We start from the raw sequence: 23,357 nt of genomic DNA on the forward strand, positions 1-23,357 counted from the left end.
AATAAAAACACAAATGTTAATATTTTATTATTGATAGTTTTATTATAAGGAATCATATGATTGTAAAAAAACAAGACATTATTATAGTACGTAAAATTAATTTCTTTATTCAAGATTTCCTACGAAAGAATTGCATGTGAGGATTAATAAAATTAAAAACTCAGAATAGAATTTATTATAATATAATTGAACGATTTAATATAACGCGATACTTTAGCAGAGATCACAATGGAATCAGACATCTCCGCCTCTAAGTCGAAGTACAAGGTGAAGTACTATCAAAAATTTCCTTTATTAAGTCTATTTACAAAAATACAATTGTTAAAATAAAAATTTGCGTTATATTGATGCAATTAATTATTTATATATTTTGTAAAACTCAAGTTTAAATTATTTTTGTAAAATTGTCATTTTCTAATTTCCAAAGGCTCAGACAAATTGATTTAAAAATACTATGTTTTAAATTCTTCAGAAGAAAATGAAAACAAAAATATAATATTTCGCTTTTGATTCCATTTATATCGAACATGTATACAAATTAACCCAGTACATTTTTATAATTTTCTCTCTTTTAAATTGCATATTGTTACTTACAAAAACGTAGTGCATGTATAATTAAATACACTGTATAAATGTACACGGGAATCAGCAACATAGTGAGCTCGAGTCCATGAATTTGCTAATAAACGCAAATAGTGCGGATCAGTCATCCTCATGGAAAGAAGACCTAGTGGCGCCATCAGTTAGTGAAAAAGGAAAGTTTTTATGAAAAATCTGCCATTATGAATGTCGGATAGTTTTTACAAATCATTGACAGGTGTATTTATTTCAAAACGAAGACTAAATAAGCAACTTTTTATCGGGAAAAGAAAGATATATAGTCTATTCTTTTCAGTTGATCTTCTCGCATTGTTTATTTTTCTTTTTCTTTCCATTGGAAAAAAAAGGAAAGATATCAGTAGAAGTTGAACTGAACAGACTGTAAGTATAAACAGTCATTACTTTGTTAAATTATTTATTTGTTTATATACTCTTACTATAAATGCTAAAGAACAAATAAAGCTTATGGAAAAAGTTCTCTATTAGAAATATACATTAAGTTCAATTTATACAAATATTAATAAAGATTCAAGAAAATTTTAATAAAAACACAAATGTTAATATTTTATTATTGATAGTTTTATTATAAGGAATCATATGATTGTAAAAAAACAAGACATTATTATAGTACGTAAAATTAATTTCTTTATTCAAGATTTCCTACGAAAGAATTGCATGTGAGGATTAATAAAATTAAAAACTCAGAATAGAATTTATTATAATATAATTGAACGATTTAATATAACGCGATACTTTAGCAGAGATCACAATGGAATCAGACATCTCCGCCTCTAAGTCGAAGTACAAGGTGAAGTGTAGACTCTTTCTGAATATTATAGTCGGATAAAGTCCGTCCATCCTCTAGCTGCTTGCCCGCGAAAATCAGTCTTTGTTGATCGGGAGGAATGCCTTCTTTATCCTGAATTTTCGCTTTCACGTTTTCGATCGTGTCCGAAGCCTCAACCTCCAGTGTGATAGTTTTACCAGTGAGAGTCTTGACAAAAATCTGCATACCGCCGCGAAGCCTCAAAACCAAATGCAGGGTAGATTCCTTCTGAATGTTATAATCAGAAAGCGTACGGCCGTCTTCGAGCTGTTTTCCGGCAAAGATCAACCTCTGCTGATCGGGAGGAATGCCTTCTTTATCTTGAATTTTCGCCTTCACGTTTTCGATCGTGTCCGAAGCCTCAACCTCCAGTGTGATAGTTTTACCAGTGAGAGTCTTGACAAAAATCTGCATACCGCCGCGAAGCCTCAAAACTAAATGCAGGGTAGATTCCTTCTGAATGTTATAATCAGAAAGCGTACGGCCGTCTTCGAGCTGTTTTCCGGCAAAGATCAACCTCTGCTGATCTGGAGGGATTCCTTCCTTGTCTTGAATTTTGGCTTTGACATTCTCGATCGTGTCCGACGCCTCAACTTCCAACGTGATGGTCTTTCCTGTTAATGTCTTGACGAAAATTTGCATTCCACCACGTAAACGAAGAACCAAATGCAAAGTCGATTCCTTCTGAATGTTATAATCTGAAAGTGTGCGACCGTCTTCAAGCTGTTTTCCGGCGAAGATCAACCTCTGCTGGTCCGGGGGGATTCCTTCCTTGTCCTGAATTTTTGCTTTCACGTTCTCAATCGTGTCCGACGCTTCGACTTCCAGAGTGATTGTCTTACCGGTGAGCGTTTTGACAAAAATTTGCATACCACCGCGAAGCCTTAAAACCAAATGCAATGTGGATTCCTTTTGAATGTTGTAGTCAGAAAGGGTACGGCCATCTTCAAGCTGTTTTCCGGCGAAGATCAACCTCTGCTGGTCCGGAGGGATTCCTTCCTTGTCCTGAATTTTTGCTTTCACGTTCTCAATCGTGTCAGATGCCTCAACTTCCAATGTGATGGTCTTTCCGGTCAATGTTTTGACGAAAATTTGCATACCACCACGTAAACGGAGAACCAAATGCAGTGTGGATTCCTTCTGAATATTGTAGTCAGAAAGTGTGCGGCCATCTTCAAGCTGTTTTCCAGCAAAGATCAATCTTTGCTGATCCGGAGGGATTCCTTCTTTGTCTTGAATTTTTGCTTTGACATTTTCGATCGTGTCAGATGCCTCAACTTCCAACGTGATGGTCTTTCCGGTCAATGTTTTGACGAAAATTTGCATACCACCACGTAAACGGAGAACCAAATGCAGTGTGGATTCTTTTTGAATGTTGTAGTCAGAAAGAGTGCGGCCATCTTCAAGCTGTTTTCCGGCGAAGATCAATCTCTGCTGATCTGGAGGGATTCCTTCTTTGTCTTGAATTTTTGCTTTGACATTTTCGATCGTGTCAGATGCCTCGACTTCCAACGTGATGGTTTTTCCGGTCAATGTTTTGACGAAAATTTGCATACCACCACGTAAACGGAGAACCAAATGCAGTGTGGATTCTTTTTGAATGTTGTAGTCAGAAAGAGTGCGGCCATCTTCAAGCTGTTTTCCGGCGAAAATCAATCTCTGCTGATCTGGAGGGATTCCTTCTTTGTCTTGAATTTTTGCTTTGACATTTTCGATCGTGTCAGATGCCTCGACTTCCAACGTGATGGTTTTTCCTGTCAGGGTTTTGACAAAGATCTGCATTCCACCACGCAATCTGAGGACCAAATGGAGAGTGGATTCCTTCTGAATATTGTAATCGGATAAGGTACGTCCGTCTTCAAGCTGCTTTCCAGCGAAGATCAAACGCTGCTGATCGGGTGGGATACCTTCCTTATCTTGGATCTTTGCTTTTACATTCTCGATGGTGTCAGAAGCTTCAACTTCAAGGGTTATGGTCTTCCCGGTCAATGTCTTCACGAAAATCTGCATAGTGCTCTATAATAAAATTTCAAAATCAAATTTTCATATAGACGGTTATCTTTTAAATATCATACATATAAAAAATTATCTAAATAAATCGATTCTAATTATTTAACAAAATGAGGACACTTCGAAGGACACGGATAAAAAAACAAGTTTAGATTTAGACAGATCTTAAAAAAAAAAAAGGTTAAATCACACATTCAGATAAGCCGTATACAAAATTATATTAGAACCACGAAACTGAGAAAGCTGGATGTTTGCAGATCACAGCTGCTTACATGACGCAGTAACATCGAAGGCCGCCATTTTAGTTGGTTTTAGTTGCTCGTCATTGCTCGTTACTAAGCGTATGACGCCATATTATTCCGAGAAAACGTAATGACAAATACTGGATTATTTCTACGATTTTTTGCTCATTTCCTACATGCTTCTCACTTTGATGCGGATACAAAACGACTTTTCGATTCAATTTCGGAATGTACCGATTCAATAAAAAACGCCAATCAAAATAATCCCACAATCTAGTCCGCCTAGCAACAGGGCCAACAGGCTTGAAACAATCAATAATGTGCGCATGTGAAATACACATTTGGAAATGACTCATACGAATCTATGACGCGTTTCTTGTTAAACGTAGCGTGTCGACGGCTATCCGACAAATTCCATGATTATCATTATTACTATCCATTATTACTATGCCTCGTATTATCATTATTACTATCCATTATTACTGTGCCTCGTTTGCACGAATAAGTCCATTTTCCGGCCAAGGGCAAAAATTCCAAAACCAAGAATTAGTATATCGGCGAGTATAATGAACATACCTTCTGTTTGAAAGCTTCTAGCTATGTGTTCTCACGCAAGACGATTTGGCAACTGTCGTAGATTAAACGCTCTTCTCTGCTCCAATTCACAGTGACTATTGAAAGCGCCAGCGTCACGAGCCTTGCTTTTATACCACGAAATCACGTACGACTGCGAATAATGCATACTCGTATCCGATTGGCCGACCGCCGATTGGCTCGCTAGTTGCGCACGTCATTAATCGGTATGACGTATGATATGCGGACTGACGCAGACCTCGCGTACTGACTTGGCAACAATGGCGACAAAGAACACTCTAGAGTTTTCTGCGTGGTTCTCCGTAATTCTAGTGTTATATATTATGTACAGAGCGTTGCAAAATGAATCACCTCATTTTAAACTATTATATATTTTTGATAGGCTATGAAAGAGTAATATGAAGTATATTTTAAACGAATATATTCAGAGAGAATAACCTAAAATTAATTAATTTTACGCCAGAAATAACAATTCAATTATTAATAAATAATTCAATAATTGTGGCGAATTTCGTCGACGATCCGGAAATCGAGCATTTCAACTGCGTACATAATTTAAAGATCAATTTGTCGATTTTTTAAAATTTCATATATCAAGTACATACGTGATCGAAAAGTGCGAACAAATTGTTTCGTGAATATTGAACGTGTAATGTTCAACAGAAAATTTGAGAGAGCATTTGAAAGCGCATTTAAGGCGATTATTTATCAATATTTTTGGTAATTAAAAAAAATCAAGTTTTAATTGCTGTTTAGAATTTGCGTTTTCATTTCAATTTTAATGGATTAATAATGAAAGTGAGAGAGAGAGAGAGAGAGAGAGAGAGAGAGGCGATTAATTTTACAGCACCTTGTACATACATCTGTCCCCATTTATCAGAAACCGAAACAGTTATAATTTCCTGTTTGAGCTCAGCTTTCGAAAACGATTCTCACATTTATCTATCACGTTTATTTATATATTATAAATAAGACGTTGATGACGCAAAATGATGCATTCTCTAAATATAAGTTGATTATAAAAAAATGTCCTTGTCAAAAGATATTTGTGACTAAACACGATGAATTACTCCTTTAATATAATATTCAGGAACGAAACGGTTTCGATGGATACCGGGATGCTCGCTGAACATTCATTGTTCGAGTATTGTTTCTCTAAGAGAGATTTCTATTTTCGCTTTTCGTTGTATAAATCGACCTCGCAAAATTTAATTCGCAGAATTGCCGAGTCATAAACATAACGTCGCAATTTCAATGACTCGCAGACTGATGCAATACTAACCGTGCACGAAAATAAGGTAGAAACAAAGTAGATAACACGTTATGCATATCGATCATTAAGATTATTCTCAGAAAACGTTCGTTCTTGTTTTCGAAGTAAAAAAACATGCTCTTCAAAGAATGTTCTTCTCTTGTAAAAATCAACCAGTTTGACGCAAGAATCTTATAAAACTGGAACATAAAAAAATACATATACTTAAAGATACTTTAGAAGGTCAATGTGTATCTCGAAACGAGGTGAAAATTATAGAAATAACTCACTAAGTATCGACTAATGAAATTATAAATATTCTAGTGAAATTGCTTGTTTTTGTAATTCTTATTTTATTTCAGATACACAATCGACTTGCGGGTTCGAAAAACAATAACTAAAAAATAAACTGCAGGTGCACACTATTGGCTTTCGCCTTCAAATTCGAATTACTTCGTACGTATTGAATTTTTTCGTAAATAAAACATTGAAGTTGGAAAAGGAAAGGAACAGTAATATCAAGGAAATTGTTAATTCTTTCAGTCAGAAATATCAACGAGTTCACAGTTGCGTCGTACACATGTTCGTTTTATTCAATGATCATTCAAAAATAGAACAGAAAGTCTACACAAGTCAGAATAAATTCACTTAAATGAGGAGGTAATGTCTAAAAATTGAAACGTCAAAGTTTTAACTCGACTGGGTCGCTTGAAATTCTGTAAATGAAACAATTTATAATATTATGTATTAAAAAAATGTTAACACGTGCACTTTCTCCGCATCGGATAATCATCAAGCATCCAAATCATCGAGTTATAAATATATTGGCGCTATTTTCTGCGTGAGTCACGTACGTGACAATAGCATATATCGTAAATAGTTGTCACTTTGTGCAGAAGTGTGAGAGAGAGAAAGGATATAATATTTTCTACACGTACCGACTACACACACAACATACACACAAAATCTCAATACAATCTATTGCCTACTCTTGAACTTCAAACTTATAAACGTTCGTCGTCGTCTTACCACACGTTCATTTAAATTCTTGTGTATTTTCTATAACCGATAAATGGTTAATCAGCCTAGCTGATTTAAATTCAGTGAACGCGTCCGTCAGTTTCGTCGAGACAAATCTAATATCAGAATTAACAGAATTGTATCAGTCTGAAAAAATTAGCGATCAACTCGAGATTTCCTTAATATAGCGCTACCTTCATTTTGTGACACGCCTATTACAGATTAAATACATCGTAGGAAATAAATCATTGCCATAAAGTAAACAGCTCATAATAGAGACGTAGAGACAAAGAGCGCCCGCTATTACAGCTTAATAAACGCGTCTTATATCTTTATTATAATAATCCTATCATTCCTCAGATTGCGCGTACTCTAAAAATCATGACAAGCATCAGCCTAGTTTCAAATTGTCCTTATCCGAAGACATCTCTCCTCCTAAACAAGCAACTGACACGGCGGGAAAAGAAACTGCTTCCTTATACTAGATAAGTTAATAGATAATTCGTATTGCAAATACGAATCTTTTGGTAGATCTTCTACTTGGAATCTGTTTCCATTTTGATCTCTTCCGCCTTTTTATCTTTTTTCGAAGCCTCGCTATCTGTACCCTCTCCGTTGCTGTTATCGCGTCTTCGTTTGCGAGCGAATCGTCCCTTGAATTTCGGCGGCGGCAATTGCTCCATACCTAGGACTTTGTGAATCTGGCGGAATGCCACTAATCGCAAAGCGTGCTGCGCCGACGAAGTAATATCTTCTCTCTGTTGGGACGTCATGCTTCCTATTGCATCAACTGGCTCTTTCTCGCACGGATCGGATAATCCTAAAACGAAGAGATTATAATCGACATTGATTTCCGCACGTTATCTTTCGATCAACAGTACAATTACAATTTTTATCAGATTGCCATATCATCTGCGCATATCGCGGAAGACATGATTATGATACAGGAGAACAAAATACTTGTACTCGAGTTCGAAAACCAGCTCCACAATACGCTCAGTCTCGTCATCTTTTTCATCATTTGAAGATAGGAAATTAAAATATCGAAACATGGTATGACAAAATGAATTTTAGAAATTACCTGGACTACCCGGTAACAATATTCCTCCAGCTACGCATTCCAGAAGTCTTCTCAAGGCTTCACCGGGACTAAGGGGACCTCCCGCGGTGCTAATCACTTTCTCAGTCAATAATTCCAATGCCTGTATACATTGAAAATCGAATGATCGAGAATTCAAAAATCGTGAGAACATGCGAGTAATTAATGGAAGATAATACGTCGCGTATACTAACCCAAGGATTTAACGGACCCCATGTTGGCACACGATTACACAGGTCGCGCATAATACGGATAACCATAACACAGCTCTGCAGCGAGGTAGCTCTAGCCTGTTGAACAGGATTAACATTTTACAAACTACGATTTAATATACGTAATAGATGCACTGGCTCTTCTGGAGATAAGACAGCCTAAACTATCCTTCGATTGCTTTGTGTGGGCTTTAGCTATCCTCCCAGCCTCGTGCCTAGTGCCCCTAATAGTATTAGCCCATATCAATATTACCGGGTGTTTATCGATTACTCTTTCCTAGACGTTAATACCTGTCGCAATAATTAAAAAAAAAGCCATAATTCATGTGTTTCAAGGAAAACTGTGCACATCTTAGAATAACTTTAGAACTCGACTCTAATCTACAGAAACACCCGGTACACTTATGACGCGCTACTGTGTGTTTGTGCTTGTCTGTCTCTTTTAATCTCCAAAGCTGTGCAATTAACGCACATGAAATTGTTACAATACAAAAATGGAACGAAATACATAATCTCACAAAAGCTGTACTGATGCTATATGTCGATTTGCTTTCAAGTTAAGACAGACCTAGAACAGACGCAGCCTAGGCTACAACGCATTAAGGACGATCCAGAATAATGAATTACGCTTGATCGTAAAGCAATCGAGGTCTGCGTTAGTAAAGAAAATAAAGAAAATCACATTCGTTCTAAGGACATAAATGAATTATACTCGAATTGCGACGTCTCGCAGTACAGTTCCTATTATTCTGGATGTTGAAGATTTAAAGCAAAGCAGATGTAAATGCATCTAGCAGCATTTTCGCGTGACTGTCGAGATACAAATTTACATGTTGCTTACTTGCAAGATTTCTTGCCTGATAATATATCTGATCGCATGTTCGATGTGTGATTAGCTTTCTCTTCCATGTACGGACGATGCCACTGTTATCCGTTATTTCGGAACTATTTTTATTTCGGACCGTTCTAAATTATGGTATGGTCATAAACGGTGGCAATAAACGTGATCCGAAACATAAATGTAAAATCTAAAACTCCAAAGAGGGTACAGTGGACAAAGCCGACGTGGTGTGTGTTTAAAAATTCAGCGGATATAGATACGACGAACATCGAACGTGATCAAATAAGCAATTCAGACAGAATCATGTCAACGACAGGTCGGTTAATGATAAAAAATAAAACCGTCACAAGGCTGGAAGTTTCTAAGACTGCTTTTTCTCTTTTTCTTTCTTTGTTGTTTTGATTAAAATTGTTTTAAGAGAGAGAGAGAGAGAAAGGACAATTTGCACGCGTTTCACGTTTTGTCAGGAGAAAATAAAAGAAAATGCTTCGTTATATAGTGCCAAACAAGAAATGTGGCACCAACAATTCGAATTCTTGAACTGAGAGTTAATGGATTCAAACCTGAAACCACTTCGCGTGCCTGAGTGCAGCTAAAGCTTCCAAACACTTAGCCTTGGGAAGTACATCTGGTGGGTCTGGTTTCGTCACGCTGGAGGCTGCGGGCGTTGTTTGCAGTTGAGCAGCTTCCTGCTGCTGCTGTCCACCATTATCTGAGATTTCAACAAAGAAAGCACAACACGCTTAGACAACACTTAGAGTGTTTGATCATGCCCAGAGATTTTAGGTATTCCCTCTTTCTATTAATATTCGTTTCAACTTAAGCACCTTTATATTGTGGGCTATACCGTAATGATGCCAACGTGAAAAAAGAAATATAAGCCTGATCGAATGTAGTACGTTTGCAATGCACCGAGTTCACCCCCGTTAAAACGTTCTTTCTCGGATGGTTCTTCTGCCGCTTAAGAACATCCGACGATTCCTATCAGCATCGGTAGTGTCACCTCTATCCGCTTAAAAGGTAGGTAGCACCGATGCCAATAGAACGGTCGATTAAGATTCAGAGGTAATGTAATGCACATCGCAGAATGTGCGTACAGCATTCGATAACAGTCAGAGGGATATTTTGTCTTTTTTTATGCATGATCAAAAAGTCCATAGTTTTAAGATTGCCTCAGCGTTGTTTCCTCCTATCGCAAGCGTGTCCACGTTCAATGAAATCTCTCGTTAGTATCGTTCGTCGATGGAGATTCTATAGTTCGAATATTCATTCTCGACAAAATATACAAATCGCTATTGTAAATGATATAACGCGCAACAAGAAGCCGGCGTCTAATCGTATCATATTTACGCTCTTTTTCTGCGAAATTTATCTCAATATCATTCGAGTATTTGTTTTGTAATATACTCTTAATAATTGAAAATGAATTCTACAAAGAGGACTCTGTCGTGGACACACTAAGACACGCAGCTATATCGAAAAGGAAATGAACTTTTATGTTAGAGCGTATGTACACTGGCAACCGTCGAATCGTCCTTGGCTGCCTCGCATCGTCCTGGTGCTTAAAAAAACTTACAGAAAATCTTCTGGGCCATGAAAAGAACAAACTAAATGTACAAATCGCAGAGTAGATCAAGAAAACGACATGAAAATAAAAGAGGTGCATGATTTCATAAAAAACCCCGCTTCGCCTTCATAGTTATCCTTTTCTTGGCCACTATAAAAATACGAAACAATGAAATCACCTGCTGCGGCAGACTTGGGTGTCTCGCGCATCAGAGGGCTGGTGAGTGTCACGCTGACGGTAACCGTACCCCCAGAGACAGTCAAAGCCGCAGATTCTGGATGCTTTCCAACATTGTAGGTTTCTTCTGGAGCTACATTCTTTAATTCACCCGGTAAAATCTCAGCAACCTTATTGAGCAATGTTCTATAAAAATGAATAATCTTGTAAATTACAATGTATACGCGTGATTACTGTATGCAAGGAAATCATCTGAGATACCTGGTAGGTTTCTCTGCACATAGTACAACAAGACAAACGTGATTGTCTCCAGATAATAGTAGCCCTTTGGCCAAATTTCCGACGCGCATAACGCCACGAAGTATCCTGGAATCTTCTTTTTCCTTTTGAAATGAGAATAGATTCCCATCGCTTCCATCTTCCTTTTGTGGTGTAATTGCCTTCTTCTTGTCAGTTTCTTCTTTCTTCAATGCATCAGCGTTTGTTTGCGGAGTACCAGCCTGTACAGTAGCTGCAGTAGCATTGGAATTGGCAGGAGTATTCTTTTTACCTGTAAAACACAATCGTGTTCGTCAGTGTAATCCATAGTTTTAAAGTTTGCACAAAAAGAATGCTTAAAAGTACTTACCAGCCTCAGCTAAAGCATCCGACACAAACTTCAATGCCTTTTCGGTGTGAGAAACTATTTTTTGAACTGCCAATAATTCTTGTTCTTTAGGATAAATAGTTGTATGATGCGCCAATACATGTTTGTCGTCGGATGAATCCGGTCGTCTTTGAGGACCTGGGAATAACATCATGGGTGGTGGTCCTTGGAATGGACGCGGCATCGGCGGGGCACCTGATCCACGTCCATATCGTCGATACCATTCAAAATATTCGCATTCTTCCTCGTAGCGGCGCCTCTCTTCCCAATATATCATTTCCTCGTCCATTATGGGTCCCATAGGTCCCAATTGATTGATCTCTTCTCTGCGACGTAAATACTCGTCGCGCATTTGTTGCCTACGTAGTTTTTCTTCCAGCATCTTACGCTGTTTAAGGCTCGGTTTCATGTCAACAATCAAATCGGGATTGACCTTTTTCTTGTAAGCAAATCTGTGACGGCGACCTTTCATATGCATGTCTTTGGCATTGGGATCGTTGAATCGACACTCGCATAGTTTACAATTGAAACTTATGATCTTTCCATCCTCAGATTTATTCTCCTCGATATATTCTTGGCCAACCGGTTGAATATCCTTCTCATCGCCCGTAGCCTCTTCCACGGCTTCTTCGACAGCTGATTCTTCCTGCTTAACCTCTGCAGTTTGATTTTGATTCACCGTGCCCAAGTTTCCAGCTGAAACATTTGTACAAATGCAATTGAGATTATATAGATGCTTTGTAAGTCCTATAAATATTAATAGAAAAATATCACTAGATTTTAATAATTTCTCATAACATGAAAAAATGTAGGAATTTACTTACAAGCGACAAAATTGATTTTAGGTGTTGCTGTCACTGTCGACTTCTTAGCAGCCGCAGCTTTCGCAGCTGGTTTTGGATTTAAAACTGTAGGATCCGCACTTGGTATAGGTTTTCCAAGTTTAGTGTGTAACTTGACGACCTTCTGATGCTTGGCACCTCTGATGTGAGCGGCGTAGGCATCGTTTCCAGTACAAGTTACATCACACAGCTCACATCGAAGACTGTTGCCTGCTCCACGCGCTGGGGGCTGTTGTGGCACCTTCAAGGAAGCCTCCTTCTTCTTGTGCTTCTGACCCTCCAGATGTTCACGATATGTCTGTGGCCCGGCGCAGCTGATCTTACAGACATCGCAATAGTGAAGTTGCTGAGGCTTAGGAGGCTGCTTGGGCCGCATTGCCTTCATCCCTCCCCCGCCAGCTCCGAATCCCTTCCGTCCGTAGCCCTGCCAACCTCCAGTCTTCTGGTTAGTGGAATTGCTGTTTGCACTCTGTTGGGCTACATACATAGTCGCAGCGCTATATAGCGCTGCGTCGTAGCCGGAATACGTTGTACTCGCCGTTTCTAAGGGAAATGAAATTGAAACCTCAAACTTTGGAGGGGCCCAAACCATTCGTATTTTCGCGCGGCACAAAACTTTTACTATTACTCATTTCAAGATGCATCAAAAGACGAACTACGAAGACTCCACGAAGACGAACACCGATGGGAAACTGATGTACTCGAAAATGTGCTCCATTCTTCGGAGTAGATAAAATGAAATTTCTAAACTTCTGCTAACTCCTCAAATTGTTATTATGATCGAGAATGCTAGCAGAGCTTTGAAAATTTTTTTTGGCATTTTTCATATGTATGTGAGAGGATCAATTTCATGTTATTAGTTTCTACGTCACAGTTAGTGGTCAAGAGAGGACCGAAAATATTTAAACATAAATGTATAAGAAAAAGTCAACACACTTACTATTTGTTGCAGTGGATGGAGTAGCGGCAGGCGTAGCTGGAGCTGTGTATCCTGAGGAATAAGTAGCGCTCTGTGTAGGATTTGATTGCTGATAAGCCGTACCAGATGCTTGATAGGTCTTAGCTTGTCCAGTAGTAGTGGCTTGTCTAGCAGTGCCAGTATAAGCACTGGTTGTGCTGTAAGCAGGCTTTGCAGCCTGATAATGTGTTTCAGTAGTAGTGTAAGTTGCTGCAGCTGCTGCTGGTTGTTGGTAATACGCGGTTTTTGTCGCGTCGTATGTAGCTGCTGGAGCAGCTCGTCCGTAACCGTAGTCGTAAGTTTGAGCTACAGTACCAGGATTGGCAGCTGCAAGGAACATGTATTGCAAGACATTATCGTACTTGAAAATAATTACATTATTGATAATATACAAGAAATAAAAAATGCTATTTAAAGCTAATATTACGTTTATTGTACAACAAATGTAACACAGGTATAATAAATAGAAATATTTCCTGTCCTTCTTCAGGCTACGTTCCAATATACACTACAATATTCGAAATCTACAATTCAATGTTATGTATATTATATTTTTTCAGTACTGGTAGTAGTATATATTGGAATACAATATCTGCTCGCGTTATCCTATTTTTTGCATTCAGCATCTTTGCTTTCTTTCTTTTCAACACTCAAATATATTTCATTTTAATTGCAAAAATTTCAAGCAACGTGAATAGAGCTATGGCCGCAGTCAATCAGCCAATTGTTGAAAGAAGCACATCTATTAACAATGTATTTAATTCACTGACTTGACCCAATTCTGAGTCAATGGTCTTTCTTTTTACAAAGAGTTAAACTATTCGAGAAATGTAAAAAGAATAGACCATTGATTCAGAGTCGGATCGAATACATTATAAGTCTCAGTAGATTTCCAGTTTACTATGATTGTGCTCCGTTTAACACTCACAATGCTCATGGAATCATTTCATTCTTGTTATCTAATGTTGAATGGAATACAGCCTATGGTAGATTACAGTACCACAAGAAACACATAGAAACTTATATAGAAGAAACTGGGTGCAAGTATAGCTCCACTTGCTACACCTGAACCCGATCAGCACTTTTTGCCATAATATTCATAGTTACTTGTTCAAATCTTTAAAAAAAAGTTTATATTCAACGAGAGATGGAATTTCGTACAAAGTACGTTTACGATAAGTACACACTTTTAAATTTCAAATTTCTTTCATAAAGGGATCGATCGCCGAACGTGACCATGCCGAATTCGCACGTAGAACCTACCTGCGTAAGTTGTCCCGGTTGCAGCTGCAGCAGCAGCTGCTTGGTACGTCTCGTAACCGGTCGCAGCAGCGGCAGCAGGTCGTTGAGTGTACGTGGCGGCGGTAGCTGCCGGGGTTACCGCGTATCCTGCTTGCCCAGTCTGATATGCGGCGGCGCTGGTCGCCCTATTCGTGAAGCAACGTTAAAAAGTAAAATTATCACAGCCAGACTTGTGGAGGTTCATCGAGCGTTCGCGCGAGGAAATGCGACACGCAAGGGCAACGCGGACGGTGACTAGTACCATAGGAAAATCTATCGGAAGCCCCTCGGGGGAGACGCTCGAATCGGACGCTAATTTCTCGCGGCGAGAATAATGGCCGCCAAGCCGGCCGTACCTTTCAGACGCGTGCCGTCGGAAACGCGAACGTCTTTTCACTATCGCAAGCACGCGCTCGAGGCCACGAATCCTCGCTCGACTTAACACTAGCTACTTAGTGATAATGATAATGCAGACGATTTCGTACCCATATTGCGTCCCACCGTGAGTAAAGCCGAAATAATTGTTCTGAGCCATCCTTCCTCGCGAAGAGAATCTCGGAAAGAAGGACAATGGAGGAAGTCGTAGGGCGTGCCACGAGCGTACTCGAAAGATAGAACGGCGGCGGTACTGGCGCGTGCGCCGATTGGTTGGCGAGCCGCGAGCGGCGCGCCCTCAGCGGCCACTTCCGCAAGAGAACCGGCAGCGCGCGGCGGAAGAACTGTACTTCCGCGCGAATTACGACAATACGACACACGGCGCGCCCGCGCGTTCTACACCTGGCGTCGCCGCGCTACCTGCCGTCTGCCCGGCCTGCTCCCGTCGCGTCGGCGTGCGGGCGAGGAGCCGCCTGCCGCCGGAGCAGAGATCTACGTCGCACGAGGTAGAGGTATCGAAGATAGATGAAAGAGAGGAAAAACGGCAGCGCGATGTGGCCCGCCCCTACGAGGAGTAACGATCGGCCCGAACCGATATGCGATCTTAATCGAATCTCACCAAACTTACTGCGTGTCTTTCTCGGCTATTCTCCGGGATGCCGGGGGTAGTGGAGCGTGGGTAGCGTGGAGAACAGAACTTGCTCCGATAATAATTTCGCGGCTGGTCGCGTATCGGGATCGTCACGCGACGTGGCGCATCGAACATACGTACGGCGTGCGCGGGGATAGGGCTTCGAGCTTGCCGCTGGCAGAAACGTGCGTTCGTTCGTGCGTATGTGCGTGCGTCGCCGTGCGATACGAGATACACGCGCAACGGCCGCGCTCGCGCTCGTTTGTTCGCCGTGCCGTATGCGTGTCCGGAGGCGTAGGGATCTAGCGCCGAAGATGTTCCTAGTGCTTCTACTTTTATCCCCCGGCGCCCTCTGCCAGTCGTCCCTTCGCAACGTCACTGACTTCCGGAGTATCGACGTTGTCGCGTTTTCAACACCACTTTCTACCGATTAATTTCAATCTCGTGGATTTAACTTACTTTTCATCTTTTTCTAGTTCTAAGAATTAATCTACATTAGGCCTGTTCTTTTTGGCTGAACTTTTGCACCAGTTCATCTTTCTTCCTTTTCTCTCTAGGAGGTAAAAAGAGGAAGAAAGATGAACTGGTGCAAAAGTTCAGCCAAAAAGAACAGGCCTAATGACAATAGAAATGGACACAAGCCGTGATCACAATAAGAATTGAGATTGGATTGAAATTTTCACCAATCACAAAAAAGGAAACTAATATCGAGTTTAGTGCACTTTGATTTAATTAGTTAAATTCCAATCCAATCTCAATTTAAAGTCATGCATGTTTGTCGCGTCGCATGCTCCAACATGTTCCAATATGCTTCTACTATAGCTCTTAAGCTGGAAACACAATGGGCACAGGTTATTAGGCATAGGCAACAGGAATAACGAGCCGTCCAATCAGAGCTCTGGGATATCATATCGAACTTATACCCCAGAGCTCTGATTGGACGGCTCGTTATTTCTTGTTGTCTGTGCCTATTACCTGTGTCTATTGTGTTTAAGTCCGGATCTACAATAGGTGTTTTAAGACTTAAGCCGTAAGAAACTGACCAATTATAGTCGATTCCGAGGGGAATAATCGACTGTGATTCGCCCATTTCTTATGGCTTAAGGCTTAAAACTCTATTGTAGATCCGGGATAAGGCTTTACTTACTCGAACGTGCTTGATAGAGTAGGAGTTATGATAGGAGCATGTTAAGGAGCTTACAGACCAGAGCGGCGCAGCGGTGAGCGACGAGCGGTAGCCCAATGAGAGCCACGCTTTTGCGTGACATCATTAGTGAAGCATGGCTTTTATTGGGCTACCGCTCGCCGCTCACCGCTACGCCGCTCTGGTCTGTAGGCTCCTTTAGAGTTTGCGACTCGAACAAACCTAAAGCCGAAATCAGATTATGCATTGAAGATTGAGATTGAAGATTGAAAGATTAAAATTTGATTCAATCAAAACAATAGAAGCTAAAATCCCTTTGTCCTCATTGGTCAAATTTTAATCTTCACTTTTCAATCTCAATCTTCAATGCGTCTGAGGCCGGACAGACTATGCATTGAAGATTGAGATTGAAGATTGAAAAATTCAAATTTGACCAATCGAAATGAAAGGAGCTAAAATTTCTTTGTCCTAATTGGTCAAATTTCAATCTTCAATCTTCAACCTCAATCTTCAATGCGTAGTCTGATTCCGGCCTGAAGATGTGCCTTTTTCGTCGCAGTAACTACACTAAAATTTTCTATCTCACTTCTACTAAATATACATGTGCTTCAAATATATATCTATTCCATTTTAAGTGCAGTAAGTGTACCCTGTGTTCAGCCACAAAGAACAAATCTATTCTACGATATCATGTAATAATAATACGTTGATATAAACATGTAACTGTAGTCAATTGTGTAGTCTCAGTAATCTCGTAGCTTCGATCACGTACGCAATTCATCCGTATACTGTGCGCGAGATTAAGAATTGAGACTACCGTATATTATACATGTATTTTCAGAAGATCTGGCGAAACGCCAATTAGACACGGTGGCGTTTAATTCTGTCGCGGCCAGCTGGAAATTATAACACGGATTTTTCCACTCACTACTTTCGTATTTCACCGGGAGATCAATATGTGTCTAGCATCCTTTTTCTTATTACTCAATTGTTTGTCATTCTCGATATCGAAGAATATCGTGCTAATTATTACGGATGATCAAGATTCTGTTCTAGGTGGCATGGTAGCGTCTTTAACTTTGTTTTATTCAAACTAGTTAAAAAAATAAAGATTAATAAAATTAATAAAAATTTATTCTAATATATTATATGTACTATATATATATTAAATTGATAAAGTTAATTTTAAAATGTATCGGCAAAGGATTTTGAACTAATCACAGTAAAAGTGGCTTTGGTCAAATTAACTTTACAGATTATGAGATACTCAAAAATTTTCTTAGACAAAATCATCAAAAATTATTCTATGCTCTGATTAGAACCGCAACTTCCTAAATACCCAGCAAACGAGAATGGATTTTGAAATGGATTCAGATTTTCAGAAATATAGATTCACGAATATATATTAAAATGAATGCTTTTCAATCCTGAATGCATTTTTATTCATTTATACGAATTGCATGGAGCATATCTCTATACTTTTCAATCTAAAAATAATATCAGTTCTTTCTGTGCACTGTGAATACTGTTCAATTCAAAATTTTGAATAGGAAATGCAGATTTTCAATTCAATTGCATCCAATTGAATCTAATTAAATCCAATTGAATCCAATTATATATATATAAATCCAAAAAAGTATTGGTTATTTAAAATACGCATTCGGATAAAAAAAAAATTTTAATCCATTTTAATCCAGTCTCGTTTACTGGGTAACGCACATAGCCTGAAAAGTGTTAACAAAGCATTAAAGAAGTGCATATAAGCACTTTTTTTAACACTTATGCTACAGCAGATCAATCCATTTTTTAGTTTTATGTAAAAAAACTTTGCTTATATCTCATAAATTTACAAAATATCACAATCAATTTGACCGAAATCATTTTTATCATATGATTAATGCAAGATCTTTTACAGAGGAGAAGTAAAAAAATAATAAAATAAGATTTCAATTACTTTAATTAGAAAACAATTATAGTCGTTTAAATTATACTTTGGAAGTGTGTACTCACCCTGATATAATTTATAATTTTAGACGCCAATGACAAATACTCTAAATCTTATAGGAAATCGAGGTGCCACGTTTACAAATTGCGTAAGTATAAAGAATGCCGAAATTATATTATCATTTCTATTCGGTTTGGTGTGTAAAGAAAGAATCGTCGTTTAGTTTGTAGCCACACCAGTTTGTTGTCCCAATCGGGCATCCATTTTAACAGGGCGATATCAACATACTCATCTAACGGTAAACAATTCTGTTGCCGGTGGTTGTAATAGCGCGCAATGGCGACGATTACAAGAGCCGACAACGTTCGGCTCTCTTTTGCAAAATATCATCGGATACAAAACGTTTTACGCAGGGAAATATTTGAATCAGGTAGATTCCCTCTTTAATGATTCTTCGATTAAAGAAAATTTCGTTTTACGATGCACACGAATGATTATAAGAAAAAATAATTTTATTTAAATTTTATAAGATTTTTTAAATTCGAAATTTGAGGTCTAAAATAATCGAAGTAAAAATTGGATTTTGAAATTTTTTAAATGGAATTTTAAAATCTTTTTACTTTTTTCTATAATTATTATTTGTGATAATTAAAATAAATTAATGCACATACGATAGTATGGAAAGAAGAAAACAGGCGGTGCGGCTCATGTACCATTGGGATGGGACTGGTGGGCCGGTCTTATAGGAAACTCAAAGTATTACAATTATTCGTTATCCATAAACGGTACTGAAAGAAAGTACGGTCATAGCTCGAACGATTACCTTACCGACGTGATCGTGAGTATACAAAAACTTCCAACATACAACTGTAAAAAAATCTTGTCTTATTCAAATGTAGCGAATAAAATTGCATTTGCAATTTTTCCATCTCTTTGAACAGACTATAAAAAATTACTCATTTTTACGAAAGTTTAAAACTATACCTGTGAATCAAACATCATTTTTACTCTTTATCATATATGAGAATTTGAAAGCTTTTCATTTGTTATTGTAATTATTTGAACTCTATAGACTTTGTTCATTAATAGAACAAATAAAAAATCAATTATATATATTATATTAAATATATATACATATATATATTTCAGAATAATCTGGCTGTAGATTTTATCAAAGAATACTCCGGTGATCAACCTTTTCTTATGGTGTTGGCACCTCCAGCCCCTCACGAGCCATTTATACCTGCAGTCAGACACAAGGATAAATACATCGGCATAAAAGCAAAGAGAACACCAAATTTTAATGTACCCGTGAATCAGGTGACAACATTTATCCAACGTAATAATTATTTTTTTCAAAATAACTCGGATTCTTAAAGATCATTTTAGATAATATATATAATTTATGCTAAAAATCAAGATATTCTATTTATAATTTTATATGCCATGTAATATAGAAAGCAATTAAAGAATCAGAACTTTTAGAGAACATACACATATATACGTATATAAAATAAATAAAATGTCACACTAAATGTCGATCGCATCAAAATACATGATATATAAAATTATAAACAAAATTCTATCCTCGGATGTAAAATCCAAATGTAGATTCTTAGGTGGGTTTTATTTTTGAAAATAGGATAAACATTGGCTAGTTAGAAAAGGTCCAACCCCTTTGCCAGACAATATATTACCAAAATTGGACGACATATACAGATCGAGATGGGAAACCTTATTAGCGGTAGACGAACTCGTTAAGAACATACACGATTTATTAGAAGAGCGAAATCTTTTAGACGACACTTACTTTATTTACACCTCCGACAATGGATATCACGTTGGTAAGTGATTTAATGGCCGGTATACAATCCGTTATTATTTCATTGATTTGAGACAACTTACGACTTTACTTAAGACGGTCTTAAACATAAGAATCAGGCGACAGTTATTAACCTACTTAGGCACTGAACGTTAGGAAACAAAGAACTGTTAAGACTAAGGGCGGAATCCATAGATGGTGCTCAAGATTCGAAATGATCTTAAGCTAGTGAACCAATCAGAGAGCCGTATTAGCATCTTAAGATATTGCTTGAGAAGACCGGACTATGGATTCCGGCCTAAGATACACAAAAAACATACATTAAGACATAAGGAGTAAACAAATCAATCTTTTTTTACTGCTTGTTATGTTATTGTCTTATGGTCTGTAGATCTGTACTATGATTGGCCGAATCCCTTACTGTTTATGTCTATATTTTAATAAATGATGTGCATATTCAATCATTGCAATGATCACGCTTTATCATTTATATGACGAGATGGTTTCGTGCTTTTGTCGTACTTCCAGTAGATAGAGCCATCTTAAATTTTGGAAGCTCTACTAATTTTAGAAGCTCGATATATAATACATTATATATATTTTTAAATTTTTAAATATATTTTTAAAATTACGCTCTTGTACTAATAAATAATTCTATATATATTCTATATATAGAATAATATATATATATAATATTTTCATAACATAATTATTCTATATTTATTATATATTTTCTATACATTATTATTCTAACACAAAGTGCATTTTTTAATAGGCCAGTTCAGCATGCCAATAGATAAGCGTCAACCTTATGAAACGGATATACGTGTCCCGTTACTGATATCCGGTCCCGGAATCGAGCTGTCTACGGTTTCTGCGCCAGTCAGCAGCGTAGATATCTTCGCCACGATTTTAAACATAGCTGGCGTGAAATATCCATCGGACGGCACGACATTATTTAATTCAAATCGTAACTTACCTCAAGATCGCACCGTTTTGATAGAATATAGAGGAGAGAGGTCCAACGAGCCATCGCCTGGTTGTCCAAGCGACGATTTGAATATCACGGCAAGTCTCATGTATTAAAATTTTTATTTTTCAAAATTTATGTTTTTTTGAATTACTACGTTAATTACTTTTTAGTTATGCGTGGAAGAGTTAGCGTGCAAATGTCAAGATGCTGTGAACAACACATTCAGTTGCATTCGCCGCGTTTCGCCGAATTTCAACAACATCTTCTGCATCTTCGAAGACGATCAGGTACCATTCGCGTCTTTTAACACTCGAAAGAGTTTTGTGTACTACAAATCTTTGATATCTTCTTCAGAGATTCATTGAAGCTTACGATATGAATATCGACGAATACCAAATGGTGAACATCGGATATACTATGAAAAAAGAATTGAGATACAGATTCAGAAAACGTCTTAAGAGAATGGTGGTATGTCAGGCCGAACAATGCGTTCTCACAGGACTGGGAAATAAATCTGAGTAGCATACATTTATTAATTTCTATCCTTAATATTAGATGTTCTTATACATGTGTTACATCAAGTGTAATAAAATACGTGAAACTACATATCATATTATATTAAAAGAATAACGCTTTAAGATATAATCATATGAATTTATTTCTGTTTTTAATTAAATTGTTTTCTCTTGCATATACATTACGTTTTTTTATAGTATCAAGAAGTTTTGAATTTTGAAATTGCAACTTATTTTAATTTGAATTATTTCTTACAAAAAATTGAATTAGTTCTTGCAAAATTAAAACGAATTTAATTCTTACCTTTTTTATGAAAAATAATTCTAATAATTTTTGTTCTAATAGCAATGATAATCTTTCGAATGTAATTTAACTCTCATCTAAGTTCTTATCTAATTGTTTTTGAAAAAAAGATAAATTTACATAAATACAAATATTATTTAAACTATTTAAAGTATTATTCGAAATAAAATAATATAATTGAAATATATATATGTTTACATGTGTAATGTATATATATATATATATGTGTGTGTATATGATTGTATTATAATTATATATTATATCATATAATATTATATACGCATAATTTATTATAATTTGAAAACTGCAGTCTAAGCGACCAATATTAGTGCAACTTTTTCAGTTTATTTTTAGCTCTAAATTCACCCCTTGAGGTATTGACGTATAATTAAGAATCACCCTATATACTGTCTATTCTAGGTCGGAAGTAAGAGCACCGAAAGTTGTCTTATTTCGAATTATTGCATTTATGGAAATCGCCGTCGGAGAATACGCCGCGAATCTGGATATAAGAATAACTCGCCTTGCGCTCGGGAGGGAGGGGCGCACCCCCCGCGACGGAACTGTTTTCTAAGCAAATATTTTTATTAAAGCCCCGCGGAGAGAGTCTCGAATATCTGAATAGCAATGGCGATATTCGCGGAGGAAAAAGGAGCAGGGATGGGAGGAGGAGGTGGTGGAAAAAAGCCGAGCGTCGAAGACAGAACGCGAGACTATATCGGACGTGTACATATTTATATTGCTAAAACGTTTCTGGTTCCTCCAGAGGATTTGCAGCGATGCACGCGAAACAATGATTCTCGCTACTCGATATACTTTAACTTGCTCGCGCTATTATTTCACGTGTAAGCGATATAAGCCATTTCGATTCGCGCACAATACAGGTGAATATGGAAAAGCAATACGGAAAGATGTGATTTTTATATTACAAATGAATAATTAAGAGAAATGAATATGTAGAGAATGTTAAATATAAACGCGTCAATTCTTTTATTTCGATTTTTATTATACATACTGTTCCATACAACACTAGAAATTTACAACAATATTGCTGCAACGTTGCTGTAATATGTACTGAGATAATGATCTGTGTGTATGGGATAAATTACATATATTTATTATATTCGTTTCTTACATATTCTAATTATCTCCTAAATATTATTTTGTATATATATGTATGTACATATACATACAAGGGACACCCTGTATATGTTACATAATACTATTTATATATAATATACATGATTCCATTTTTTTACATTATATATGTATCTTTTGAATATGTACAGGGTATCCCAAAATTGATGATAAATATTTTAAAGACAGATTCTTTTTATCTTTTATATTCAGAGACATATCTTACAATTAGACACATAAGAGATATATCTTTCGTCTTAAAATGTTAAAAAGAACGTGTCTTTAAAATATTTATCATCAATTTTGTGGGACCTGTATATATTTAAAAAAATATATATATATAA

At 37.3% G+C, this 23,357-nt stretch overlaps 3 protein-coding genes across 9 annotated transcripts; 1 reads left to right on the forward strand and 2 right to left on the reverse strand.

Moving 5' to 3' along the window:
• Positions 1 to 1,222: 1,222 nt before the first annotated feature.
• Positions 1,223 to 4,363, reverse strand: Ubi-p63E (Polyubiquitin-63E). 3 transcript variants are annotated; one of them, XM_018451516.1, is made up of 3 exons: positions 3,709 to 3,927; positions 2,243 to 3,442; positions 1,223 to 2,014 (listed from the first exon to the last, which is right to left on the reverse strand). In XM_018451516.1, the coding sequence occupies exons 1-3, from the start codon at positions 3,721 to 3,723 to the stop codon at positions 1,376 to 1,378; spliced, it is 1,854 nt and encodes a 617-aa protein (XP_018307018.1). In that variant the 5' UTR covers positions 3,724 to 3,927; the 3' UTR covers positions 1,223 to 1,375. The 3 variants fall into 3 exon arrangements, with proteins under 3 accessions (XP_018307018.1, XP_018307017.1, XP_018307016.1); XM_018451515.1 differs by lacking the exon at positions 3,709 to 3,927 and adding an exon at positions 4,255 to 4,363 and having other exon boundaries at positions 1,223 to 3,442; XM_018451514.1 differs by having other exon boundaries at positions 1,223 to 3,442; positions 3,709 to 3,924.
• Positions 4,364 to 6,253: 1,890 nt separating this feature from the next.
• Zn72D (Zinc-finger protein 72D) lies at positions 6,254 to 14,775 on the reverse strand. 2 transcript variants are annotated; one of them, XM_018451535.1, is made up of 11 exons: positions 14,653 to 14,775; positions 14,150 to 14,313; positions 12,869 to 13,213; positions 11,911 to 12,360; positions 11,069 to 11,782; positions 10,702 to 10,990; positions 10,442 to 10,626; positions 9,260 to 9,408; positions 7,838 to 7,933; positions 7,626 to 7,746; positions 6,254 to 7,364 (listed from the first exon to the last, which is right to left on the reverse strand). In XM_018451535.1, the coding sequence occupies exons 1-11, from the start codon at positions 14,700 to 14,702 to the stop codon at positions 7,081 to 7,083; spliced, it is 2,847 nt and encodes a 948-aa protein (XP_018307037.1). In that variant the 5' UTR covers positions 14,703 to 14,775; the 3' UTR covers positions 6,254 to 7,080. The 2 variants fall into 2 exon arrangements, with proteins under 2 accessions (XP_018307037.1, XP_018307036.1); XM_018451534.1 differs by having other exon boundaries at positions 11,911 to 12,471.
• Positions 14,776 to 14,977: 202 nt separating this feature from the next.
• LOC108724863 (N-acetylglucosamine-6-sulfatase) lies at positions 14,978 to 22,779 on the forward strand. 4 transcript variants are annotated; one of them, XM_018451539.1, is made up of 10 exons: positions 17,056 to 17,381; positions 18,351 to 18,410; positions 18,486 to 18,692; positions 18,939 to 19,100; positions 19,412 to 19,582; positions 19,905 to 20,106; positions 20,860 to 21,152; positions 21,228 to 21,344; positions 21,412 to 21,575; positions 22,305 to 22,779. In XM_018451539.1, exons 1-10 carry the CDS (start codon positions 17,274 to 17,276, stop codon positions 22,465 to 22,467), a joined length of 1,647 nt encoding a protein of 548 aa, XP_018307041.1. In that variant the 5' UTR covers positions 17,056 to 17,273; the 3' UTR covers positions 22,468 to 22,779. The 4 variants fall into 4 exon arrangements, with proteins under 4 accessions (XP_018307040.1, XP_018307039.1, XP_018307041.1 ...); XM_018451538.1 differs by lacking the exons at positions 17,056 to 17,381; positions 22,305 to 22,779 and adding an exon at positions 14,978 to 15,048 and having other exon boundaries at positions 21,412 to 21,650; XM_018451537.1 differs by lacking the exons at positions 17,056 to 17,381; positions 22,305 to 22,779 and adding an exon at positions 16,810 to 16,956 and having other exon boundaries at positions 21,412 to 21,650.
• The last annotated feature ends 578 nt before the right edge of the window (positions 22,780 to 23,357 follow it).

This window comes from Mycetomoellerius zeteki, unplaced genomic scaffold, assembly GCF_001594055.1.
Source record: "Mycetomoellerius zeteki isolate Tzet28-1 unplaced genomic scaffold, Tzet1.0 scaffold311, whole genome shotgun sequence".
Taxonomy (NCBI): Eukaryota; Metazoa; Arthropoda; class Insecta; order Hymenoptera; family Formicidae; genus Mycetomoellerius; species Mycetomoellerius zeteki.